The following is a 17,493-nucleotide window of genomic DNA, read 5'->3' on the forward strand; positions in this document are numbered from 1 at the left end:
TTGTTGGGAAAAATAAATGGGATGTTTGAGAAGTTCTTAGCACACAGTGGCTCTTAAACAGTGACTGTCGGGGCGCCTGGGTGGCTCAGTCGGTTGAGCGTCTGACTTCGGCTCAGGTCATGATCTCACGGTCCGGTCCGTGAGTTCGAGCCCCACATCGAGCTCTGTGCTGACAGCTCACAGCCTGGAGCCTGTTTCAGATTCTGTGTCTCCTTCTCTCTCTGACCCTCCCCCATTCATGCTCTGTCTCTCTCTGTCTCAAAAATAAATAAACGTTAAAAAAAATTAAAAAAAAACCTAAATAAATAGTGACTGTCCTAAGTGCAGTGTGCTGTCACCAGGTGATGAGAACAATGTTAAGGACAGCTTAGACACAGGCCCTGTCCTAAAGGAGAAGGAGCCTCAGACCCAGACACAAGTACTGTAAAGAATGAGATAAATGCCACCAGGGAGGTGTGATTTATAAGGAAGGTCCTTGGAAAGGCAGGTGAGGCATGGCCTCTGCAGGGGCAGTCATGGCCTTAGTGAGGACTCTGTGGGAGACCGGATTTGAATATACAGAGAAGAGAAAATGGGGGCTTCCAAGCAGAGGGAGCATGACAAAGGAAGGCCTCGGGGTGCAAAGGCCCAGGGCATATTTGGGACTAGGCGACTTGTCCATTTTGGGCAAACCCCACATGTGTGTAAAGGGGCGTGGAGTGGGCATCAGATTCCAGGCCGAGAGAGTAGTTATTATGGACGGACAATGGGGAGCCAGTGAAGGTTACTGAGCAGAGAAGAGCCACAGGCAGAAGTGGATTTCTGGAAAACTAATCCAATCACAGCATGCCGGAGATGGGGGAGAAGAGACTCAGGACTAGACTCGGCACCAGCCAGAGGAGACAGGTGGGCGAGGAGGTGGCCTCCGATGCACCAGACTGCATGATGATATGGGGAGCCGGCCCCCCTCCAACCACCAGGTCCCCGCAGCTGGTGAGTTCCAACAGGAAACTCCCCTTGCTGGCTCTTGCTGGCTCGGTAGGGAGGTGGCTGCCTCAGATTCCTCAGCCTGCTGACAAAATGCTGGAAAGGAGCTGGCAATTCCATCTGTCCAAACACTTCCCCACACGAAACCACAGATTAAAGGGAAGTATGCCAGGCCTCCCCGCTTCTGCAGGCCATTAGCTATCCCCTCTCCTGCTCTCTGACCCAGTTCTGGAGAACGGCCTCCCAGAGAGGACCTCTCCTGCCTGCCCTCTGGCTGTCTGTGCTTCTGGAGAGCAGAAAGCCTGCCCATGGTGAACCTCCCGCTTCAAACAGGCAAGAGTGTGGGGGGGGGAGGGGGTGGGAAACACCTCACCCTTTCTTCCTCCCTCCTCTGGCTACCCTGTCCCCAGTTCAAAGGCACGGTTAGGGCGCCCTACGACCTGCAACCCCAGGTTCAGAAGGCAGGTGTCAGGCAGGCCCTCCCCAGGGGTCTGCATTCTCCTTTGATCTCTCACTTCTGAGTCATCTCAGAGCCAGGCGAAAACACAGACCTCCCTTCAGAAAGTCCTCCGCCCCCTTGGCCTTCACTTATTAAAAATAACCTCGGAAGGCTGAAACCCAGCCGCTCCCTGCGTTTCCCCTTCCTTACCCGACCCTGAGTCCTCTGTGCTGCCGCAAAAGCCACCTGGTGGTAAGACAAAGAGGGCCTTTCAGTCTCCACCAAGAGGCCCTGCTCCTGTCCCTGTCTGGGTGCCTTTGGAGGAAGCAGAGAGGGTGTGTCCTACACGAAGCCTCCCCTCCTGCACCTGCCAATGGGGAACTAGACCACTCGGATACATCCAACACAAACACACTGCCTTCCAAGGGCACTACTGGTGGCAGGGCATTTAGGATCTCAGGAAGGTGAGGCAAACCAACTTGAATCTAGCTATGGGCTCGAATGCTTCTTTCTAAATCCTGTTTCTGAAGGGAGTTTGTGGGCAGAAGTGAGAAACATGCAAAGCCAAAGAGAACAGCAATCACAGAAAGGAGAAAGAGAGACAAGGATTCAGAGAAACCCACAACAGACTATTAGTATGTGAATGTCTCAGAGGGATGGACTGAAAGTGGGTTGGGTCATGAGTAAGCTTAAGGATAAATTCTTTCTAGGCTATCAAAAACCCTCAACAAAATATCAGCATAGCAAATCCAACAATATATAAAAATATGCAGGTGCACAACAAGTAACTAAAGTTTATTCCAGGAGGCATGGCGGGTTCAACATTGGAAAATCAATGTAGATACCGTATTAACAGACCAAAAGAAGAAAAACCAGGTATGTGTATCAGCTGATGCTGAAAAAGCACTTGACAAAATTCAATACCCATTCATGATAAAAACTTCCAGCAAACTAGGATAGCAGGGTAATTCCTTAACCTGATAAAGGGCATGTACGTAAAAATCTACAGCTAATCTAAGACTCAGTGGTGAGAGACCGTATGCTTTCCCCCTAAGGAACAAGGGAAGGTTATCATCTCTCACCAATCCTATTCAGCATATTTCTGGAAGCTGCAATAAGGTAAGAAAAAGAAATGAAAGACTGAAAAGGAAGAAATAAAACTTTTTTTTTAAGTATTTATTTGAGAGAGAGAGCGCGCGCGTGACCATGAGCGTGAGCAGGGAAGGGGCAGAGATAGAGGGAAAGAGAATCCCAAGCAGGCTCTGTGCTAAGAGCCCCCAAGCAGGGCTCGAACCCCCAAACCAGGAGACCATGACCTGAGCCTAAATCAAGAGTTGGGAGCTGAACCAACTGAGCCACCCAGACACCCTGAAACTTTATTTGTAAACAACAGGGCTACCGGTGTAGAAAAAATCTCCATAAAAAGATCTAAGAGCTAATCAATGAGTTTAGCATTATCAGAGGTTGCAAGCTCAATATACAAAAATCAATATATTAACAACAAACCATTGAAATCAAACATTAAAAACACACAGGACTATTTACAGTAGCATCAAAAAAGAAAAAAGAAAATATTTATTAGGTAAAGATATAACTTTAGAATATGCTAAAAACTACAAAACACTGATAAAAGAGGGGCGCCTGGCTGGCTCAGTCGGTTGAGCATCCAACTTTGGCTCAGGTCATGATCTCACAATGAGTTCAAGCCCTGTTGTCGGGCTCTGTGCTGACAGCTCAGAGCCTGGAGCCTGCTTCGGATTCTGAGTCTCCCTCTCTCTCTACCCCTTCCCCACTCTACTCTGTCTCTGTCTCTCTCTCGAAAAGAAACATTAAAATTTTTTTAAAAAATACTGATCAAAGAAATCAGAGAAGACTTACATAAACGGAGAGGTATAACATGTTCATGGATTGGAAGGTGCAACATTACTGACATGCCAATTCTCCCCACGTTGATCTACAGACTCAACGAAATGCCAACCAAATCCCAGCAGGCTTCACAGGTACGTACTGATGAGCTTACATGGTAAGGCAAAGGGGTTACAAGGTGGGGAGAAGGATCGACTACAAAGGAATGGCACAGGGGCATCTGGGGGGATGATGGGACTGTCCTCGATCTCGCTGTGGTGATAGGGACATGACTGTGCACTTGTCAACACAGAGCTCTTCGAAACTTTCTGAAATTGGTTGTGGTGATGGCGGCACATATTCTGTGAATATACTAAAAACCACTGCACCTTTTATATGGATGGAGATGGTGCGGCCAGACCACACAGTGGGAGGCTGCTGGGGCTGAGAAAAAAGTCAGAGGCCCCAGCCCTCACTATGCTTTGCAAAGACCTCACTGCGGCATTTCCACAGTGGTTTCTCAGAACTCTGACTTTTCTCTGCCCTGGAATCTTATTGATAACAGAAAAACCGTCCAGAAACGCCCCTACTATAGGAATGACACAGCCCCCAACACTCACAGCTCACCCACGCCAGTGCCCAGGCGATTTTGGACTTGCCCAGTGATTCGCATTCTGACCCAGCACACATGTCCATATACATAACAACTAGAACAACAGGGATCTTGAACATTGTCCTCCTACTGCACAGGAGAGAAATTTGAGACCAAGAAAAGAAACGTGATTTACCTAGGGCTACTCAGTTGGTAGTGGCAAAGGCAAGGGCCAAGCCTATGCCCTTTCTTCATCACTTTGACACCTCTCTGTCAGGTCAAAAATACGAGCCTGGCACATATCACATGCTCTACACTGGATAGCTAAGTGCAAAATAAAACTTTTGCATACTCTGAATGGGGGTGAGTAAGTTCTCTCCACATGCTGACACTGACCTGTGCCAATCTAACTTTCCTATCAAAAGGACCAGCACAGACTCCTAGAAATAAGATGGGGACAGGCAAAGGGGAAAAAGAGGATGAAGGCCTTGTAGAAAATAGGACTATTATAAGTATGAAGAACAGATCCCATTGATTTCTGGGGAAAGGATTAAAGATCTCACTAGGACACCAAAAAGAGGTAGCAGAATAACTAACATTTCCTCAGAGCTCAAATACTTCATACAGGATCTGCACAGTAACCTGGGGACCAGGTAATACCATCATCCCCATTTTGTAGATGAGGAAACTGAGGCACAAAGAGGTTAGGTGACTTACCCAAGATCTCACTCCCACAGTGGGAATTTTACTAGCTGTGTGACCTGGGACAGCTACATAACCTTCCAGAACCTCAGATTTCCCATCTGGAAAGTGGAGATGACAAATAGTACCCCACTTAGAGGGTTATCTCATCTGAGGTAATACCAAAAAAAAAAAAAACAACAAAAAAAACAACACTGAGCACAGCACCAGGCGCAAATTACATGCTCTACATATACTGAGGGGAAAAGAAAACCCTCATGTGGTCCATGGAACAATTCTATTATGGTAAACCATCTGCGGGCCTTGTATCACTACATTCTTGGGTTATCATTGCTTCTTCCTTCACTGACTTTCCCGGAAAGAGTCTTTTTCTCCGCGTGAATTAGAAACTAAGTAGAAACCACTGCTTCATCAGCCTCCCTTTTCTTCCCAGTGGAGAGGGCTCTTTCAGCCCTGCTTGGCCTGTATTTTTCTTCACCTCTTTCCCTGGCCCCAAGGAACAGAGATTGACATTGACTTACAGTGGACATCTGTTCAGGGGCAGATGGCCTGTGTGATTTGAATATTTATTGTCTCAGTAATTTGTACTTTACATCTTCCTAAAGTAAGAAGGCGGCCTTAGTAAGAAATGCCAAATACACAGGGAGGAGCAGAGATCTGCACCAGATAGGAACTGTGAACGCAGGGTTGAAGTACCATTACCAAGAGCAACAAGTAAGTACACACTTTCAAAGGCGATGCAAAGTTAAGAATAAAAATTGAACCAAGAAAGCTTAGGTTGGTCATTAGGATTGAGGGGGTGGAGAGAGCTCCCTGGAAATAAACTCTGAAATGTGTCCCCTGCCCAAACGGAGGGATCAGGATGACATCAGCTAAGCCCACTCATCAATCTTAGTACCATGAAAACAGAACTAACCAGACATCATGCACCTCCTGATGGAAATACACATCACCACCCATGATGTGGCCCTGCAACAAACAAACAAATCTAAATCTGATGAACCTCTGTATCTAATAGACAGTTTGTAGAAAATACGGAGGACTGGAGAACTTGTTAACGACACCATAGGGATGCATTCAGACGCATCTACTCAGTAGGAATGAACCACAGGAATGAATGACTAGATTTTTATTCAAGTAATAAGTTGTAAGGAAAAAGAAGGAGGGGGAGGAATGCACAGATTCCTGGGTGGCTCTGGGTGGCTCAGTCAGTTAAGCATTAAAAAACATTAAAAAAAAAAAAAAAAGAAACTTGAGAGACACATAAATGAAATAAAATGTGTAGTTTTTGTTTGTATCCTGATTTGAACAAACCAACTGTTCACACACACACACACACCCCTTGTAATTTCAAGGAGAGAGAGAGAGAGAATAGAGAGAAAGCAGAACCTGTGATTATAACCACTTTGATTTCAGCCGCAAACTTAGTGTATACACTCAGGCAAGGACCGAACAGATCATGTGTGGAACTTGTGTAATGGTAGGGCCGTGGGTCAATTCTGTTTTTTCATACCTTTTTTTAGATCTAACTATATTAATGTTGCTCTGAGCATATATAGGTAATAACATAAAACTTCAAAAATAAAATGCTAGATCTATAAAATATCTTCAATGCAAGATGCAGGTAAAACATAAATTAACAGGCTCAATGGGGCGCCTGGGTGGCGCAGTCGGTTAAGCGACTGACTTCAGCCAGGTCACGATCTCGCGGTCCGTGAGTTCGAGCCCCGCGTCGGGCTCTGGGCTGATGGCTCGGAGCCTGGAGCCTGCTTCCGATTCTGTGTCTCCCTCTCTCTCTGCCCCTCCCCCGTTCATGCTCTGTCTCTCTCTGTCCCAAAAATAAATAAAAACATTGAAAAAAAATTTTTTTAAATTAACAGGCTCATTGCACCATTAACTCCTCCGGCAGTTTCTAGGAGACAGAGGACAACGAGGGATTAGTTGCCAAAGCCTAACGGAACCACAACTAACTTACTTCTATGGCTGGCAGCATTTCCACATCCCAGCACTACCGAAAAGCCCATTTTGTGAACTGACCAGGAAGCTTTCAAATCCTCTGCCCTCTCTCTCAACTCTGGGCCTCTGCAAAGGCTGTTCCTTCCTCCAGCAACTCTCCCGCCTCTTCCTCCTGCCTTGCCCATTCCCACGCTCAGGTCTCAGCCTAGAGGTTCCTCCCCTGGGAATGCCTGACTGCAGACAAGGGAGGATCCCTGCCTGTGATCTGTGCGGACACTAACCAGACTTCGGATTCAAAGGTGCTCTTTCTTGCACATTTTTGCTTCCCTCTGGTCAGGGGAGTAACTTACCAGTGCTGTCGGCCAGACCAGGGAGCAGTTACCGCGTGACAATGTGCCAAAGTCAAACCTCGCGGAAAGCGTGTCAGGCACGCGGAGCATCATTGCCAAAGTGGGAGTCAAAAGCCAGCGTATAGGGGCGCCTGGGTGGCGCAGTCGGTTAAGCGTCCGACTTCAGCCAGGTCACGATCTCGCGGTCCGTGAGTTCGAGCCCCGCGTCGGGCTCTGGGCTGATGGCTCGGAGCCTGGAGCCTGTTTCCGATTCTGTGTCTCCCTCTCTCTCTGCCCCTCCCCCGTTCATGCTCTGTCTCTCTCTGTCCCAAAAATAAAATAAAAACGTTGAAAAGAAAAAAAAAAAAAAAAAAGCCAGCGTATGAGCCCAGCGCCGATGGCTTTTACTTCTTTTACGGACTCTTCCAAGGAATGCTGCATTGCTCACACCCTTGATGATACAAAAGATGACAGGGTGTATAAAAGTACTTTAGGGGCGCCTGGGTGGCGCAGTCGGTTAAGCGTCCGACTTCAGCCAGGTCACGATCTCGCGGTCCGTGAGTTCGAGCCCCGCGTCGGGCTCTGGGCTGATGGCTCAGAGCCTGGAGCCTGTTTCCGATTCTGTGTCTCCCTCTCTCTCAGCCCCTCCCCCGTTCATGCTCTGTCTCTCTCTGTCCCAAAAAATAAATAAACGTTGAAAAAAAAAATTTTAAAAGTACTTTAAAAAAAAAAATTCAGAAGAGGAGGACTCTGACTGTAAAGAAGTCGTAGGAATATCTTAGGCAATTTATTTTCCTTCCTCAAGTGTTGTTTTTATACAGTCCCAAGAGCATGTAAAATCTCAACGAAGTTTAAAAGAGCTCTTCTAACGAGCATACAATAAAAATTCTACGTAAGAGATCTGTGTCATCACGTAATTAACATTTTTCTTTCTTAGCAGTGCCTAAAACAACGGTGCCTTAGAAGTGACGAAGCAGGACGCTTGTTCAAGGTCCACGTTTTCTGCCGATGGGGGAGGGGCTGGCCTGCCTCGTTCATCGCCGTAGCCTCGGCCACTGGCAAAGGGCTGGGACGGGACAGGCGCTAAACATCTGCTGAGGTGACCTGAAGCAGGGCCTCTGCCAGGCAAAGGGGCCGTGACCAGAACCACACCAAGGGTTAGCACCTGAGCCATAAACAGACATCTCAAAGTGGGCCTGCCCTGTCTGGCCTTGGATTCTTTTCACCTTGAATCCGAAACAGTAGTGCCCCTGTTCTGGGCTTCCTGGTGTTAAATTAGGAGCCCTGTCCTGACAGCCTGACAAACTGAGACACTTCTCTCATCCCGTGGCTTGTCTCCGATTTGCTTTGGCATAGGAACCCACTGTTTTGACTGTGTGGGTCCGTGGAAACCTGTCAACTCAACTACGTCAAAACGAAAGGTGCTTTCACACTGGTGGCCAGGACAGCGGCTGTAACTTTACCAGCAACTCCAGGTGGGCATCCCAGCCTCTCCTTGCGAGGGTCCCACCCGCATCTTCCTCGGCCTCTCCTCCCTCGGGAGGGAGACCCCCCCCACACACACACACACCTCCCCGCCTTTCTGGCCTGCAGGCCTGAAGTTAATGCCCCAGGCACCCCGGTGCCTCCAGGCTTGGCAAAGGGGCCCTCCCACACCGGGCCCGCACCCCACCCCTCAGCAGGCACTTCCCCACGTAGCATCACATCTTCTTTTTTTTTTTAATTTTTTTTTTTTTAAATTTTTTTTTTTCAACGTTTATTTATTTTTGGGACAGAGAGAGACAGAGCATGAACGGGGGAGGGGCAGAGAGAGAGGGAGACACAGAATCGGAAACAGGCTCCAGGCTCTGAGCCATCAGCCCAGAGCCCGACGCGGGGCTCGAACTCACGGACCGCGAGATCGTGACCTGGCTGAAGTCGGACGCTTAACCGACTGCGCCACCCAGGCGCCCCAGCATCACATCTTCTGAGGAGGATCCAAGTCTCAAGCATTTCATCCAGGCTTTAAATGTTTATTTTTGAGAGAGAAAGAGAAAGAGAGAGAGAGAGAGAGAGAGAGCAAGTGGGAGAGGGACAGGGCGGGGGGCAGGGGGGACAGAAGATCTGAAGTGCTGACAGCACAGAGCCTGATGTGGGGCTGGAACTCAAGAGCCGTGAGATCATTACCTGAGCTGAAGCTGGAAGCTTCTGACAGAGCCACCCAGGTGCCCCTGGCAGGCTGACTTTTTTACTTAAAAACACTTTTTTAATATTTATTTATTTTTGAGAGAGAGACAGGCAGAGTGTGAATGGGGGAGTGGCAGAAAGAAAGGGAGACAGAATCCAAAGCAGGTTCCAGGCTCTGAGCTGTCGGCACAGAGCCCGAAATGGGGCTCGAACTCACCAACTGCGAGATCATGACCTGAGCCAAAGCCACATACTCAACCAACTGCGCCACCCAGGCGCCCCAGTTGACTTTTTTAAAAGGAGTTTTATTACCAGGGGCTTTGTCCAGAAAATACGCTTTCGATCATTGAGAACAAAACAAAACAAAAACTTGTGAGTGCTTTCTATGCTCCAGGCACTGACGTAGGAGCAAGGCACCCTGAGGTGACCCAGACAGAAAGGTCACTGTCCTGCAGTTCAGATCCCGGTGAGAAGACCCACCATGAATGAGTAACGAAGTGAACAAGGGGATTTCGGCTCGAGAAGTGATGTGAAAGAAGTCAGAACTGGGCAACAGGACAGGGTGATGGGGTTAGGGTGGCGTTAGGGGGATGACTTCAGATGGGGCCTTTGGAGAAGACCCCTCAGAGGCAGGACAGGAAGTGGTCCAGCAGGGAGGCAGGCAGTCTCCACACATGGATGTTTCCTTATCTATAAAATATGAAAAATATGGCCTTGGAGCCTCCACACAGAGCTAACAGAAAAGGCAAGAGTAGAGAATCCTGCCTCTTAAAAGCTTCAGACAGAAGTGACAAGTACCTCTTCTACTCTTACTCCTTCGGTGAGAACCCGTGGCACAGCCTGGCTGAAACAGAGACGGCGGGAAACGTCTGGCTGCACAGCTGTCAACCGGGAACAACCCCACACTGTGAAAGAGGGAGCATGAGTTTTTGGTGAACTAAATATCCGTCATCGAGTGGAACCCTGTATGCAGTATCCAACCGCATAACTACTGTGAATTCAGACGCTTGGCGCGAAATAGGAAAAACAGTACTTGGATGATAGCGTTGTCAGGAAGACTGAATGAGGCAATTCATGTCAAGTTCATAGAACTGGACTTGGTAGGTGATGGGTCTTCAATACATTTTAGCCATTGCCCCAAGGATGTGATATTTGAGGTAAGTCTGTATGTTTTCCTTCCTTCCTTCCTTCCTTCCTTCCTTCCTTCCTTCCTTCCTTCCTTCCTTCCTTCCTTCCTCCCTCCCTCCCTCCCTTCCCTCTCCCTCCGTTTTCTTTCTTTTCTTCTTTTTTCTTCCTTCCTTCCTCCCTTGCTTCCTTCCTTCACCAGGACATGCAGTCCAGCTCAACGTGAACTACTATTAACTTCAGATAGGAAGTTTGCAGAAGAGTCTTTTGTGAAAGCAAAAGCACTAAAATCAAGATAAGGTGTGCCATGGTCCAAATGTGTCTCCTTCTCCCTCTTCTGTGTCAACTACAACCACAAAATACCGCCCTCCATACCAACTTTAATGTCCAAGGATGGGGTTGCTCTGTCCTGGACTCTTTAGAAATATCAAGGTCGTGAAAGACAAGAACGTATGTTCCAGACTGAAGGAGATTAAAGAGACAGGACAAATGACTATAACTCATGATCCAGGATGGGACCCTAGACCAGAAAAGGGACGTTAGTGGGACAACTGGCGAAATCTAAATAAGGCTGGTAGGTTAGATAATAGTCTGGTGTTGTTCATTTCCTGATTTAGGTAACTGTACTGAAGTGAGGTAAGAGAAGGTCCTTCTTAGGAAATGTACACTGAAGAATGCTGGACAAAAAAGCATTATGCCTGCAACTTACTCTCAACTGATTCAAAGAAAAAATAATATGTACATAAATGGAAAATGATTAAACAAACATATTAAAAAGTTAACAGTTAAGAGGCGTTAAGCATCCGACTTCGGCTCAGGTCATGATCTTGCGGTTCGTGGGTTCGAGCCCCGCATCGGGCTCTGTGCTGACAGAGTTTGGAGCCTGGAGTCTGCTTGGGGCTCTGTGTCTCCCTCTCTCTCTGCCCCTCCCCTGCTCACTGTCTGTCTCTCAAAAATAAATAAACATTAAAAAAAAAACTTTGGGGTGCCTGGGTGGCTCAGTCTGTTGAGTGACCGACTTCGGCTCAGGTCATGATCTCATGGTTTGTGAGTTCGAGCCCCACGTCGGGCTCTGTGCTGATAGCTCAGAGCCTGGAGCCTGCTTCAGATTCTGTCTCCCTCTCTCTCTGCCTCTCCCCCACTCATGCTCTGTCTCTCTCTGTCTCAGAAATAAACATTTAAAAAATATATTTTTTAAAAGATTAACAGTTGAGAACCTGGGGGAAGGGTATATGGGGGGGGGGTCTCTGTACTGCTCCTGCAAAGTTTCTATAAATCTGGATTTATAAATAAAAAATTACAAAAGTATATATATATATATATATATATATACATACACACACACACATATATATATAGAGAGAGAGAGAGACTTTTTTTTTAATTTTTTTTTTCAACGTTTATTTATTTTTGGGACAGAGAGAGACAGAGTATGAACGGGGGAGGGGCAGAGAGAGAGGGAGACACAGAATCGGAAGCAGGCTCCAGGCTCTGAGCCATCAGCCCAGAGCCCGACGCGGGGCTCGAACTCACGGACCGCGAGATCGTGACCTGGCTGAAGTCGGACGCTTAACCGACTGCGCCACCCAGGCGCCCCTATAATTTAGAGACTTAAATCATTGGGCACTTCTACAAACATTTTTAACAATATCAACTATTTCACAAGCAGATTAGGCAGGGCTGATTCAACTGCCTTAATACATATTTGGGGGTCTGCAATATCTTTAAAGATTCTACTAGAATGCTGTAAAATTTATTTGGCAATCTAATGGTTCGGGGGAACTGGGGACACGTCATTCAATGCCCACAGAAAGCCAGAAACAGCTCTTCTTTGGAATGTACTTTTCATCTTTTGTCTCTACTCCGCCATCTGAGAATGACTCTCTGATGTTCTCTTCATGTATGCTCTGTCTTTAGGGTTCTGCTTTTCTCAGCAGAAATTCAAGGGCTGCTTCTCTTTTTGAATAAGCTATTAAGGAAAAAGATGTACCAAAATAAAGAAGATTGAGATATAACTGTCATCCAGAACAGCAGACGATGGCCATCTCTTCTCTGAAACACTGTTCCTGCAAATGAGCCGTTGTTACTCAAAGGAGAAAATACTCAGTGTCTACGACCCACCATGTGGAAGATTTCTAGAATCTGACCGAAATGGAAAGTCTTGAACTGGTTGTATCAGGTTCCTGCAGTTGTTGTAAAACACTACAATAAAGGTGGTGGCTTAGAATAACAGAAATTCCTTCTCTTACAAGTCTGTAAGTCAGAGGTCAAAATCAGTACCACTGGGCTTAAATTAAGGTGCTGGCAGGACTGCGCTCTCTCTGGTGACCTGAGGGAGAATCCATTCCTTGCTCCTTCCAGCCTCTGGCGGCTGCCCTGGTGTTCCTGGGCTCATGGCCACGTCACTGCAATCTCTGCCACATCTTCACATCACTGCTGGAGAAGGTCATCAAACAGATGTGACCACCAGCTGACCTGGGAGCTGGACCTGGGTCCTCAGAGGTCCTCACTGCCTCCCCCGTACCATCCTTGGAACTTGGGGTTCTGCTTGCCTTTCGCACTCCCAGAGGCTACTCCGAGGACCGTCTTGAGATAGTGATGCAACGTTGAGAACACCTGCACAGTGTATGTGACTGAATGCAGTTAACGCCTCTATGGAAACTTTTAAGATTTGGTGGGCATGCGCAGGAATCCATTCATCTTACTGCCGCCCAAGGCAAGCCTTGTATGTAAGTTCCCTTTGCTTATTAAATGTGCCGCCTGGTTGGTCTCTCCCTGCCTTCCCACTACGAGGGACTGGTTTCAGATTACACCTGGGAAGCACCAAGAAGGTTTCAAACCAACACTCCCCATCACCTTCTCCTTGGTATGTCTCTTTCAAAAACACCTGTCATTGGATTTAGAGACCTCCCAGGTAATTCACATCATCATTTCAAGACCCTTAACTACATCCGATAAAACCCTTTTTTCAAATAAGGCCATGTTCACAGGTTCCTGGGATTAGGATGTGGACATAGATTTTGGGGGTCATCATTCAACCCACTACAACTGGAAAGCCATTTTTCATCCCTAAACCACACTAAGACAAGTGTACGTTGAAGCAGCGATCACATCCCTAAATATGGGATTGATGTCACCGTAAGTGGTGAGAGTAAGCTTACAGCCAGCAAGGGGACCCCTATTAGACACAAGGGGTGCATACTGTGCTGCAGAGTTTCATTCTCTGCCTGAAGTGGACGTCGGTAAGCAGGACACACTGCTCAGTGACAGTGACACTTGAAAAACCCTTGTAAAACCAATGTCACATTGTCAATACAAGGGTTAGTGGTGTCTCTTTTACCTTTTCCAAGTGAAACTCACAACCGTCTGTGTCAATAAGGCCTCACCTCAGAAATCAAATTTCTTTTCTCCAGGAAACTTTCTCTGTGGTTACATTCTTAAGTCCTTCCCAGGAGTTAAAACAGATACGGTCAGGTTATTCATACTACCATGACATTGCTTCTGAGTCCCTTGTAAAAGGTTACAGAAATAATTTTGCTCCGTTATTGATTTTATTTTCCATGCAGTACACGCTGATTTGCTTTCTTCTCCCCTTGTTTCAAGTGGGAGTTAAAAAATAATGACATGACTCTTTAAGTGGACAGCAAAACGCAACATCAAAAGTCCTGGGTGGTCTGAAAGGCCGAGCAGCCTGGCAGAGATCCAACGGGACTGGCCAAGAATATTGATAAACCAGTTTTGCGGGTGGAAGGAGTCAGGTTTGTTAAGTCCCCAGACTGCATCCGCTTCGAGCCTCACCAGAGATCGGAAAGACGGAAGCAATTCCAATGTTCCTAAGGAACACAAGCGGGCACTCCATTGGTGCGCTGCTCAACTGCGCTACCTTTAACCAGGTCAATGCACCACTGCCCAGGTACTGCAGGGGGCGCTGCTGCTAACTCCTCCCACCTGCAAACCCTGTGCCAATGATCTTGCCCTCTACAGCTACAGCTGTCTGGCTCAGAGGTCCCTGGGAGTTTATCTACTCCCTTCCCTGGTCTGTGGCCAATGAAGGGTACAAAAGCCCAGCTCCAGTGCCTCCAAACAGGGGAATCTGTGATGCCCCTCACTTTCCAGAGGTCCCTGCAAGATCAGGCTGAGGCTTAGACTTCTAAAATCCACCTTTGTCTAGCTCCTTCTCCTGCCCGCGCCTGCCTCCCTGACTCAGAAAACCATGTGCACAAGAACCCCATCTCTAGCTCTACTTCTAGGGAAGCTGATTTCAACACCCACCCCCCGTGATGGATACTGGGAAATTCTAAGAAAAATGCTGGTCACACAAGTTTTGTTCCCTAGACTTCCCTGGTTCTTAGTATCTTAAAGTTAAGTGGAACTCTGAACACCGAACACGAAGTAGAGTCTTCCCCAGTCAATGGATGTGGAAGATCCCTGAAACCCTGCGGAAGAAGATCACAAGGTGTGGTCTGCAAATCTGAGTTGCAGGACAGATGAAAAATTCCCCAGATGAGGCAACACTTGGTCCGGAAATTCTATTTTTAGGGATTTTTCCTTCTGACATTCTTGTACACATTCAAAACTACGTTATGTACAAGGGCATCCACCATAGCCCTGAGAGAACAAATCATGATAAATAACCTAAATGCTGTCAGTGGGGGACTCGTTTAATAAATTATGGTAAATCCATTCTCCGTAAGGCAATGCAGCTGTTAAGGAGAATGAGAACACCTTCTGAATGGATGTGGAATTATATCCAAGATGGAAAGTTAAGTAGTGAAAGTACAGACCAGTGTGTATAAGTCTCACCCCAGACTATCTGGGGTGAGAGGGGGCATACACACACAGAAGCACAAAATAATTCCCGAAAGATGCACGAGAAACTGGGATCACTGGTAGCCTCCAGGGAGGGAAAGTGGAAATTGGAGGACTTTTTGTACTTTTAAAATCTTTTTTTTTAAATACAATTTATTGTCAAGTTGGCTAACATACAGAGTATACAGTGTACTTTTAAAATCTTGATCACGTTGTCTATTTTTTAAAAAGTAAACATAATTTGGGGCGCCTGGGTGGCTCAGTTGGTTAAGAGTCTGACTTCGGCTCGGGTCAGGATCTCATGGTTTGTGAGTTCAAGCACCACATCTGTGCTGAGCTGTCAGCACAGAGCCTGGAACCTGCTTCAGATTCTGTGTCTCCCTTGCTCTCTGCTCCCCCACCCCCAACTCGTGCTCTGTCTCTCTCTCTCTCAAAAATAAACATTAAAAAAATTAAAAAAAAAACCATAAACATATTTTTAGCAATTACACAGCCATACTTTGTTTGGATCAGGGTTTTTATTTTTTAGAATGGCTCCGGCGGGCAGGGGCGCGGTGCCTGGGTGGCTTAGTCAATTAAGTGTCCGGCTCTTGATCTTGGCTCAGGTCATGATCTCACGTTTCATGGGTTCGAGCCCCACATCGGGCCCTGCACTGATGGCGCGGAGCCTAGTCGGGATTCTGTCTCTCCTTCTCTCTGCCCCTCACCTGCTTGTGCTCTCTCTCTCTCTCAAAATAAATAAATTAATCTTAAAAAATTGTTCTGGGAGGGGACCCTGGAGGGGAACAGGATGGCTGGGAGATAGAGGCAGTTGTTACAAGCCTAGAGGCTGCAGAGAAGGCCCCGCATGTTTCCTCACCTGTAAAATGGGAATACCGACACCTAGAAAGGCTGTAATGCTGGGTGAGTTCTTGCATACCAAGCATGCGGCACAATGCCCAGAGCAAGAGCTCAACAGGTTTACTCCACAGGAATTCAATGATGTAGGGCCACAGCCCATGTACGAATTACCCGGTTTATTATAAGAATGGCAATGCACCTTCTGCCTTCTGCTGCCCCATCTTTCCTTGCCAAGAAACGGCCACAAGAGTGCCAGATCTGATGCAGGATACATGGGCTTCTGTGGGTGCAAGAGTATGTACCGCTGTGTAACAAATGACCACAAACTAAGTAGCTTAAAAGAACACTTAGGCTCCCAGGCGAGAGTCCTCTGCTCTAGGTCTCAAAAGGCTGCAGCCATGATGTTGGCCAGGCTGGAGTTTTATCTGAGGCCTGGGGTCCTCTTCTGAGGTCACATGATTGTTGGCGGATTTTAGTTCCCTGCTGAAACAGAGGTCTTTGGCTTTTTGTTTTTCTGGCCGTCTGCTGAGGGCTGCTCTTAGATTTCAGACACAGCCCATAGGTGCTGGGCAGGTGGCCTCTGCCAGGCTCTCGCCCAACTCCCTCAGCAGCGTTTACTTCCCAGGGCCAGCAGGAGAATCTCCCTTTTTGGGAAGGACCCAGTACCTCCTTTAAGGACTTTCACATGATTAAGTCAGGCCTACCTGGAGATGATCTCCTTTTGATTAACTTGGAATCAACTGATTTAGGGCATTAATAACATCTGCAACATCCATTCACCTAGGCATCTGACATGACATAACCATGGGAATAACATCCATCACCTTTGCTATACTCTCTTGGTTAGCAGCAAGTCACAGGGCCGTCCCACGCTCAAGAGGAAGGAATTACACAAGGTTGTGACTCACTAGGGGTCACCCTATGGCACGTCTGCCACAGTGGGCTAGCCTGGGGGGGTCTGCTCACCCCACATGGAGAGATGGCACACCACCATAGAAAGGCTAGGCCTTGACCTTACCCGGGTTCGAATGCTGGCTCCAGAATATAATGGGTATTTTCAACGTTGGGCAAGTTACAAAACCTCTCAGCCTCCGTTCAACCAAAAAAAATGGAAGATAAGTAATAGAGCCACTAACAGGGTTAAAAGCAAAGGGAAACTGCATGTAAAATTGCCTGACACAGCAGAGCAGATACTCGCACCTTAGTTCCCCTCTGTTCCCAACCCTTCCAGGAGGAACTTGTGACTTAACAAACGAGAGCAGTAAACGATGGTTTCCTCTTAAGCCTTCCAGCAGCCCTGTGGGTAACATGTGAATATGCTTTCTAAAATACTATACACACACTGTCCAATACCCCAGTGAGGGGTTTTCCCTTGTCTGGCCGATTTCATCTCTGGCAAAGGGTGAAACCGTCTCTAAGTACCCGCTGTTGCTTCTCACAGCACCTCCTTTCAGATCGGCCACAGCCTGCCCACCAGCGAGAAGCCAAATGGATAAATTATGATACAACCAAACAAAGGACTCGGATGCAGGTATCACATCGCTTTCAAACAGGTTTAGTGACAAAGGAAAATACTCATGGTGTATTGACATTGAAAAAGAAAGGACCCCAAATTGTCCTTTGATGAGCTCAAGATCTGGACTCAAACTGCCTGGTTCCAAAATCCAGCTTCACTCTTTATGGCTATGACTTTGGGCAAGGTACCTAACTTCCCCGTGCCTCAG

At 47.3% G+C, this 17,493-nt stretch overlaps 1 protein-coding gene across 3 annotated transcripts in view; it reads right to left on the reverse strand.

The window, feature by feature from the left end:
* Positions 1-17,493, reverse strand: part of CMTM7 (CKLF like MARVEL transmembrane domain containing 7) — a 51,708-nt gene that overhangs the window by 25,098 nt on the left and 9,117 nt on the right. Inside the window, exon 1 of one of the 3 annotated variants that reach the window (XM_032594659.1) lies at positions 6,851-6,967. The exons of the other annotated variants lie outside the window; for them this stretch is intronic. Within the exon in view, the coding sequence (XP_032450550.1) occupies positions 6,851-6,943 (93 nt within the window). The 5' untranslated portion in view covers positions 6,944-6,967. Of the gene's footprint in view, positions 1-6,850; positions 6,968-17,493 lie in introns of those variants that run through there. 3 annotated transcript variants of the gene reach the window in all.

Source organism: Lynx canadensis, chromosome C2, assembly GCF_007474595.2.
Source record: "Lynx canadensis isolate LIC74 chromosome C2, mLynCan4.pri.v2, whole genome shotgun sequence".
In the NCBI taxonomy this organism is placed as follows: Eukaryota; Metazoa; Chordata; class Mammalia; order Carnivora; family Felidae; genus Lynx; species Lynx canadensis.